Source organism: Perca flavescens, chromosome 22 (genome assembly GCF_004354835.1).
Source record: "Perca flavescens isolate YP-PL-M2 chromosome 22, PFLA_1.0, whole genome shotgun sequence".
NCBI lineage: Eukaryota > Metazoa > Chordata > Actinopteri > Perciformes > Percidae > Perca > Perca flavescens.
Genome location: NC_041352.1, coordinates 1871653 through 1881416, shown reverse-complemented (window position 1 = coordinate 1881416; position 9764 = coordinate 1871653). Strand labels below are relative to the sequence as shown.

Genomic DNA, 9764 nt, shown 5'->3' with positions numbered 1-9764 from the left:
AGGAGGAGGAGTATGGAAAGAGAACACCTCCAAAAAAACACACATCAAGGACGATTCAAGCCGCGGATCTGCTGCATCCTGTTAATCACCATTGTGTTCCTTCTCCCTCCGGTTACACGCAGATATTTAGAGGCAGAGAGAGAAGGTGGAATGAGAAATAAATAAATAAATAAACGCGCAGCCCAGCGCTCCAACTATGGCTCCAACGACGCTCGCCGGGAAGCTCGCCCAGTCTGCTTCACATGAGCTGGCTGTAGCGCAGGATGAGAGGTCTGCTGTGCTCCACCGAGTGTGAGACCAGGAGGAAATATCACCTGACAGGCGGCCCTCCCCGCGGGGGACATAAACAGACACCTTCGCTCCTCTTAACCTGGAAACTGGAGGCTGGAAACGGCCCAGATTTGCCGTGCGTACATCACGCCTCCTTTTTCAGAACTCTCTCCTCTCCTCACTTTCTCCCGGAGAGCCACGAGAATCTACCGTCTCTCTGACCAACTTGGGGAAACTTTGGCCACCGGATTACTGCCGCTGAACCTGTCAGTGCTGAGTCTCCATGCAGTGAGCGCAGTGCTCGGCTGCGGGGACTGGAAAACACAGCTTCGGTGTGAGATTATTAAAAGTCCTGCAAAGTCTCTCAAAGTCCAGGGGCTACCGCAGCGAAGATGCCGGTCCGGAGGGGCCATGTGGCTCCGCAGAACACCTTCCTGGACACCATCATCAGGAAATTCGACAGTCAAAGTAAGATCATTGTTTGCTTACCTTCTGTAAGATAATTTATATAACATGCATTCTGTTTTTTCTTTTATTGAGGCCCACTTTTAATAATTCATAAAAGCTTTGAAAATGACATCCTGATGATGTACAGTAGGCTTCCAGGTGACATTTTCTTTTCCAGAATTAGCCTCAATAATGATGTTTGCTGATGCATGGTAATAGTCACATGGTGGCGCAGAGATGTTACATCAGCTGAGGTTAGAACATGTGTGATACATTTGATAAACAGAAATCAAGTAAAATGTCAGAAAACATCACTTTTCCTTTCAAAGATCAGTCCTAAGAACATGATGCTATCAGCGTGAGACTGACTTTAGGTGGCTTTATTTTCCACCAGATTAATTTCTCATCAAAACATCTTCATCTTTACCTTTTATTTTTATTTGATTTGACAGGTACAGTGCATATTAATAAACTAAAAATGCCAGATTCAGCCAAAAGGCTGATTTTCAATAGGCTTCCTAAAAAACAACAACAACAGCTTATGTAGTTTGGAACTGCTGAAGTCTGTTATTTGTGGATCTGAACCCTGCAGCTGCAACTGGGAAACGATTCTTGTGGTGGGCCGAACGTGTGTAATCACAGCCATCCAGTACAATACTTTAACAAATCAGATTAGTTTAGTTTCTGTTCATCGTCTCGCTTTGTCTCATGTCTCGTGCTGCTGTTGTCTTGACAGATGTCAGAAAAAGCAATCTGCAACAAAATAACACATGGACTGTAGGTGCTTTTGGGGGCATGGGATCTATTATCTTTGGCTCAGTTGATGTGGATATGTAAAATAGTATTCATACTGGGGGCTGGGTTTGTTTAGCTTCACAGTATGTGATAGAAACCATCTCATGCGGAACATAGTGAAGGGAGGAAAAAGCCACATTCATGGTAGAGTAAGCGTGGCAGAGCCATTTCTTATCCAGGATGGGACTCCTTTTAAAATAATGTACTATTGATACTTGATGCTCAGCCTCAGAGGAGATGATTAAGGAACAAACAATGGGCATCTGTTGTCACACCAAGACCGTTTCCACTCGACACATCGTGTGAGAAACCCTGTTGTATATGTATATACGACCCAGATCTGGGACTTCATTTAGAAATTGGTTTGTACTTCTCCTGCATTTACATTCAGTTGAGTTCTCTGCAAAATGTTTGTCTCTTCAAATTTAGGAAAAAATGTCGCATCTCGCTCTTGATCATTTTGCTGACTTTTATTTTCAGCTGATGGACACGCATATATTTATTGTGTATATGCTGTGATGCATGACGTCATATTTAAATGTGTCAGCAGTTTTGTCAGACCATTAGTTAAAAATAAAATTCGCCAAACGATGATACGAGGGGAGTCTTTAGTGCTGCTTTTTTACCCCTAAATTAGCTTTGGGGAAATAAACCCTTTGCTGTTTTACAGTCTTGTTTTGTCTCAATGATTTAAGCAGCACCCTGCAAACAGTAAGCGGTTATTTATAAAAACTTCCTTTGATACTGTGCCTGAACAGTAGTAGACACAGACCTGAAGCTGCTGCTTACTTGCTACAGTACACTGGCTGTGTACACAGTGGTTCCTGCTGAATACGCTGTGGTCCTGCAGGTTTGCACTGTAAATGGGCTTCCATGGGCATGGCATCTATTATCTTTGGCTCAGTTGATGTGGATATGTAAAATAGTATTCATACAGAAACTATTGGACACCTCAAAAAAACAATTCCAGTATGCACATGCTTTTTTTTTCCATATCCTCTCAACAAATCTACAATAAGTTATAAGCTACAAAACAATATATCCAAGCTACTACATTTTTCATAGAGGCCATGATGAGCATGCAATTTAAAGCTGTCTGTATTTTGAAATAAACAGACTTCATCCGTTCTCACTTTCCAGCGGTGGTGTTATCTTTGATGTAAATCATTCATCTCTGAATGTGTGTGACCAGACTTCAAATGTGCCTCAGCAGCCACAACGGCACGTTCCCTGTGGAAATTCACCACAGGGCTGATGAAGAAATAAGGATGTGATAGTTGTTAGGTGTGAGGAAAAAGTGGAGGATGTGAATAGTTCACATTTGGTCAGTTCAGGTTTTGATGCAAGAGACACATATTGTAGATTTAAATGTCGTGTTTAAAGTCCCAGTGTGTAACGTGTTCAGTTGTTCATTATCAAAATCTGTGTTGCCCGTTCACAAACTTGTCCTTTTTTATGAAAATTTACCACCACCATCAATTCCAAGTATTCCTTTTGGCTTGAAATTTTACATTTGCATGAACTGGGGTAGACGCTCCATATTCATGCTCCATCTTGAAATACGTTAGCCGGTAAGGGACATACAGGACATACTGCTCAACCTTTGTGTGTGTAAGGGACATACAGGACGTACTGCTCCACCTTTGTGTGTGTAAGGGACATACAGGACATACTGCTCCACCTTAGTGTGTGTAAGGGACATACAGGACATACTGCTCCACCTTAGTGTGTGTAAGGGACATACAGGACATACTGCTCCACCTTAGTGTGTGTAAGTGACATACAGGGCATACTGCTCCACCTTAGTGTGTGTAAGTGACATACAGGGCATACTGCTCCACCTTAGCGTGTGTAAGGGACATACAGGACATACTGCTCCACCTTAGTGTGTCTAAGGGACATACAGGGCATACTGCTCCACCTTAGTGTGTGTAAGTGACATACAGGGCATACTGCTCCACCTTAGTGTGTGTAAGGGACATACAGGGCATACTGCTCCACCTTAGTGTGTGTAAGGGACATACAGGGCATACTGCTCCACCTTAGTGTGTGTAAGGGACATACAGGACATACTGCTCCACCTTTGTGTGTGTAAGGGACATACAGGACATACTGCTCCACCTTAGTGTGTGTAAGGGACATACAGGACATACTGCTCCACCTTTGTGTGTGTAAGGGATATACAGGACATACTGCTCCACATTAGTGTGTGTAAGGGACATACAGGACATACTGCTCCACCTTAGTGTGTGTAAGGGACATACAGGACATACTGCTCCACCTTTGTGTGTGTAAGGGATATACAGGACATACTGCTCCACATTAGTGTGTGTAAGGGACATACAGGACATACTGCTCCACCTTAGTGTGTGTAAGGGACATACAGGACATACTGCTCCACCTTTCGCATTTTCGCTGTCCCGTGATAAACTCACAGGTGCTGCTAACGCTGCTAATGGGTATCGTAGCTTCCCGGCTCCCGGCAAGTTTGAAGAAGGAAACGTGGAGGACCACACGTATTCAAAATCCAAATGTCAGGAACAGGAGTCTTCTTCTTCTTCGCCCAGAAAAAGATAAAGGAGATTGAAAAGAGCAAGAGAGCGGCTTTTTGAAGTGTGAAGGCTAACGTAGCTTTAATACGTACTTTGAACTGCGTGGCGCGAGAGAGTTGATTGCGATATATGATCTCAACCCTAGATGGGAGAAATTCCTACACACGGGACCTTTTAAGGAATATAAAGGCCAATTGCTCCCCTTAGGAGCACATAAGATAGAACTCTTGAGATACCCTTTTCTAATTGCTAAAAAATGCGGTCAGCCTTCCACCACTTACCATATGCTCTTGGGTTAACCCTTGTGCGATCTTCCCATCAACCTTGAAAAAACCTTTTTGATGCCTTTTTTTCACAGTTTGTTTTTGCTTTTTCCAAAGTTTTAAATTGTTAAATTTTTCTTCTTTACATTTTCAGCGCTTATTTCTACGTCCCATATTTTCTGATATAAAACTAAAATTGAAAACGGGTCAATGTGACCCGAAGTCAACACAAGGGTTAAGCTGTTCGCAAGGCTGCTTTGGAACAGCAAGTGATGTCTTGCTGTGCTCGCAACACCCAAGAGTCACAGCAGCAGCAGAGCTTCAAACCAGGTGTGAAGCCCCCCCCCCTTTATCCCGACACAGAGGTGCTGAGAAGGGACTCCACATAAGTGCACTCAAGTTGAATAATTGACGTTGGAATTGGGTAATTGACATTAATCCTGCAGTACTTATTTTTCCATCCTGATGAGCGTGGATAACTCTGCAAAGGTGAACATATTCTACTGCTCACTGGAACGCTGCCGACTCATTCCACTGTGTTCATATCTTAAATGTTTCTTTACAGCAGATTTGCATTGGTTCGCCGTGTGGTAGGAAGCGTCTCTTTGTGGTGCATGTTTATGAGAGCAGCGCTTCAGTAGTTACACAGCAACAAAACCTACAACTGAGAGGCAGAGAACTTCACATCAGCGCTTTCCAAATGCTTTCCCTGTGACTCATATCTTCAGAATAGTTGTCTATTGATTGTTGGAGGCTTTTGGGCCGGCTGCAGCCTGCTGATGATTGTGATGACATGGTCTCTAATGGCTGTGGGTAATGAACTAGTGGCAAAGGGTCAGTGGACACTAGCAGCTGTTGTTGCTGTACATTAAAACTGAGAAAATATGTATTTAATACAGTAAACTCATCTATTGATTGAACTTTAAACTGCAGTCTAAAGATTTGCCAATACTGCTGGATATTTCTTTAGAATAACTTGAAGGTACCATTTCAGTCTTTCCATGCCTTCCTCTGAAGCCACTTGGTGCTTCACATCAGTGAAAGCTCAGCCCACTCCTCTCACGTTGTCCAGAGCTGGGTAAAGGCAGAGCTTGGTGGGGACTTCCACACGGTAGTACACTGCACATTCATTCATCTGATCCCTTGCGGTTCCTTTATTGTAATGGAGGCTGGGTTTGTTCAGCTTCACAGTATGTGATAGAAACCATCTCATGCGGAACATAGTGAAGGGAGGAAAAAGCCACATTCATGGTAGAGTAAGCGTGGCAGAGCCATGTCTTTTCCAGGATGAGACTCCTTTTAAAATAATGTACTATTGATACTTGATGCTCAGCCTCAGAGGAGATGATTAAGGAACAAACAATGGGCATCTGTTGTCACACCAAGACTGTTTCCACTCGACACATTGTGTGAGAAACCCTGTTGTATATGTATATACGACCCAGATCTGGGACTTCATTTAGAAATTGGTTTGTACTTCTTCTGCATTTACATTCAGTTGAGTTCTCTGCAAAATGTTTGTCTCCACACAAGAAATTTAGAAAAAAATTTAGCATTTCACTCTTCATCATGATCATTTTGCTGACTTTTATTTTCTGCTCATGGACACGCATATATTTTATTTATTGTGTATATGCTGTGATGCATGACGTCATATTTAAATGTGTCAGCAGTTTTGTCAGACCATTAGTTAAAAATAAAATATACCAAACAATGATATGAGGGGAGTCTTTAGTGCTGCTTTTTTTACCCCTAAATTAGTTTTGGGGAAATAAACTCATTGCTGTTTTACAGTCAAGTTTTGACTATAAGCAGCACCCTGCAAATATAGTACATGGTTATTTATAAAAACTTCCTTTGATACTGTGCCTGAACAGTAGTAGACACAGACTAATGTGCTGCTTACTTGCTGCAGTACGCTGGCTGTGTACACAGTGGTTCCTGCTGAATACGCTGTGGTCCTGCAGGTTTGCACTGTAAATGGGCTTCCCCTTAGAACAAGGTGATCTGTGCGCTCTTTCTGTGCAACCTGATTAGCATAAATTGTAAGTTTAGGTAATGTTATTTTCCCGTCAGTAACATTAATAGTGTTGTAAGTTAATATGACAAACTCACACATTTTGAAATACACAGTGGAGGTATCCATTTCAAAATAGTCCCCGGTAGCCTGCTGCAGACATTATGTGGGAAACACTGCAACTACTTCATTAGGATGACATGACATAACATGAATAAATGAATAAATAATGAACTTGTCCGTGAACAGACACTTTCATCGGCAGTGGTGGTTATTTAAAGCTACATTGTGTAAGAATTTCTCCCATCTAATGGTGAAATTGTATATGACAACCAACTGAATATTACTTTCCTAGACGTCGTTCTAGCGTTATGCACAATCATGCTATAGTTAGCCAAGCAAGTAGCACAAACTATAGAACTTAGGCTGAATTACCTGTCGAGAAGAAAGCAGGCAACTTTGGCGTCCCTTTTAAAATCCTTGCTCCTTATTAGCTCTTTCCATCTTGGAAAAGCCACTCCATTATTAACTTTGGTCTTGTTGCATTACTTGTCGCGTTGTCGTTTCAATTCTCTTGTTAACTTCCTTGGCGACTCCGGTATCTTCTCCCCCTCCCTGGCATTCATCACGTTGCCACTGAGTGTAAAAGCGCGAAAGGCGGAGATTATGTCCCTCTTTGGCTAATGTATTTTAAAGATGGAGGTGCAACATGGCGGCCGTTATTTGAGCGACTCACTCGTATGTATTCTGAATGATTCTGAATGGCAGATTCTACGCATACGAGAATACTTTGATTAGTTGGTGGAAGTAATTACACATGAATGAGCACATATTTGTGAAAGAACAAAGGTTTTTTTTGCTAAGAATCAACTCAAAGAATTACACAATGGAGCTTTAACAATGACGACAACAACTCCCATGATCCAACGCAACTTCACCACGTCATCAAAAAGTCTTTGTTTTGATTGACCCCTAGCAGCAGAAACTTACGTATTGTATGTTAAAGGACTGCGGATGATAAAATTGCTTTAAGCAAACTCTTTTGCATAGGCCTACATCAAATGGTAACATTTATGTCCAATACTGTACGTTGTTTTTAAAAATAAAAAAAAAATTGAATAATTGAAAACAAAGGGAAATATACTATGAATTGTGTACAGAGAGAGGGCTACACAGAGAAGCTCAAATCTCAGGTCGGATGAACTGGTTTTCCCTTTGGCATTTAAATTTATAAGCTGTACCTTTTACATACAGGCAAATCCCAAGCTCTCCACCAATCACAACGCTAAAGACAAAAGTGTTTTCAGATTTAACTTCATTTGAGACTCGTCAATCATCAAGATACATTGTAGCATATAACATAGAATTATGCAACATATGTATGTTTTATTAATTAAACATAATGCATATGATGGAACATGATCTCCCTAAAGTATATATAGACCTTTGCAGTACAAAGTGCACTGATCCAACCAGGGAGTGCACACAAACCAAGCAGGTAACATACAGCCTGGACAGTAATGTACAGTAGCTGTTAAAAAAGGATACAGATGTTTACCAAAATTGCCTCTCATTTTTCCATGTTGGCACATTTTGAAATTGCAGCGATTGGCCAAAGGGAGTCCTACTCATAGCTAGTGGCCCAAACAGAGAATGCTTAACTCATGGGGGACAAAGTGTTTACTGTTGCCTTGTTTTCTATTTGTTCTGAATACTTCTGTTTGGACAAGTTTAAAAAATAATTAGATTTCACCTTTTTAAAACAAAAACTCATTGGATCAGTCGATGCAGCATGCCATGGTTTCCAGCTAAGGTATTTTGTGCACTGTTACCCCCACTTCAGACCTTCTTTTTCACTGTACTCTGACTCTTTGTGCATGTAGCCCTCTCTGTTTACTGTACAGTGATCCTCCATGCCATGCTGCTCCACGCAGATTAGACTGCACATACAGATTGCGTGCCTTCTTGACAACAACAAACAGCAGATTTGACCTCAATATGAGGTCATAGCAACCTTTTGGGTCATGTGTTGTTGTCTGTGCTCCTTAGAGAAAACTTTGCCCAATTACAAGCCTGAAAGCCACTGTCCTCCAGGGAGGATGTTACCATTCTACAGCTGAAGTACTAACACTTCATCGCCATGGCAATTGTCCCCCTGACTCCCCCACATACGCACAGCCATCCTCATGCACACACACACACACACACACACACACACACACACACACACACACACACACACACACACACACACACACACACACAGGAATAGTCACAATAGTCATCTCCAGTTAACTGCGTTCTTCTACTTTTAAAAATAGTTTTCAATATATTGTGCAGTACACTGAAAATGAACTATTACAATGTAAAACAAGTGCTTGCCAGCTAATTCTGATCATATAGACTAAGATGACAAGTGGTTGGTTCCAATTTTAGGCTGATATGTTAGAGTAAACCAGGTGGGACTTGTGAGCCTTTAATATCGAGACTGAGGCATTTATTAGATATTAGGTTTATTAGGTATTAGCAGCATGGCTTAGATGGAGTAATACATGTGAAGAAGAGAACATCCTAGTGACAAGTATTGTGTATGTATCCAAAGCCTGATATACCAACCCGGTCTCACGCCGGGCTGGATATACCTTATTATTCCTCTGTGCCATAGAGCTCCATTGTTGTCCACAAACTATTATAAACACAGTAAGCCACACTGTTGCACTAGGTGACATTTTCCTTCATTACATGCACTGTATCAGATAATAAGACTTTCATTTACAGTTTTTTACAATCACTTTGCTACTAATTTCAGAACCTTGATGTCATTTTTCAAAACTCTAGACACAAAACTCACAACGGTCATCACTTGTAACACAAGGTGTCCAATGTTCAAAACATTGCATTGTGCATTCATATCTTTAAATAAATCTTGCACTTGCACAATCATTGATTCAAAAAAACTAATTTATTGTGAAATACCATTGAAACGTTACTTTAGTTCACCCACACACAAGCTACCCATAGTACAAAATAGGTGATATTATGGTACTACATATAAATACATCCCTGTAAAAGTACTGCAGTAGTAGAGAGAATACTACAGACCAATGTGGTATGAGTATATACAGTTTTTTCCAACTGCTTACACACAAAATCTTTTCATGTCACACGATTTTTCAAACCTCTCACTCAAAGTGAAAAACTACACAGCAAATCTCCAAAACCATAAGCTATTTCAATTGCATAAAAAACTTTTTTTCAAAATACTACACACAATTTTCTACCTAAGATACAAAAAGGAAGTGACTTGCTTTCCTTTTCTAAACACAACCAATCAAAATGCTACACTTATTTACCAGGGCACACACACACACACACACACACACACTCCTCATATGTGCAAACACATTATGTCATGACTGA

General features: G+C 41.1%; 1 protein-coding gene across 1 annotated transcript in view; it reads left to right on the top strand.

Moving 5' to 3' along the window:
* The window catches only part of kcnh2b (potassium voltage-gated channel, subfamily H (eag-related), member 2b), a 321502-nt gene continuing 311738 nt past the window's right edge, over positions 1-9764 (top strand). Inside the window, exon 1 of the mRNA XM_028568846.1 lies at positions 1-738. Coding sequence (XP_028424647.1) covers positions 663-738 — 76 coding nt within the window. The 5' untranslated portion in view covers positions 1-662. The remainder of the gene's footprint in view (positions 739-9764) is intronic.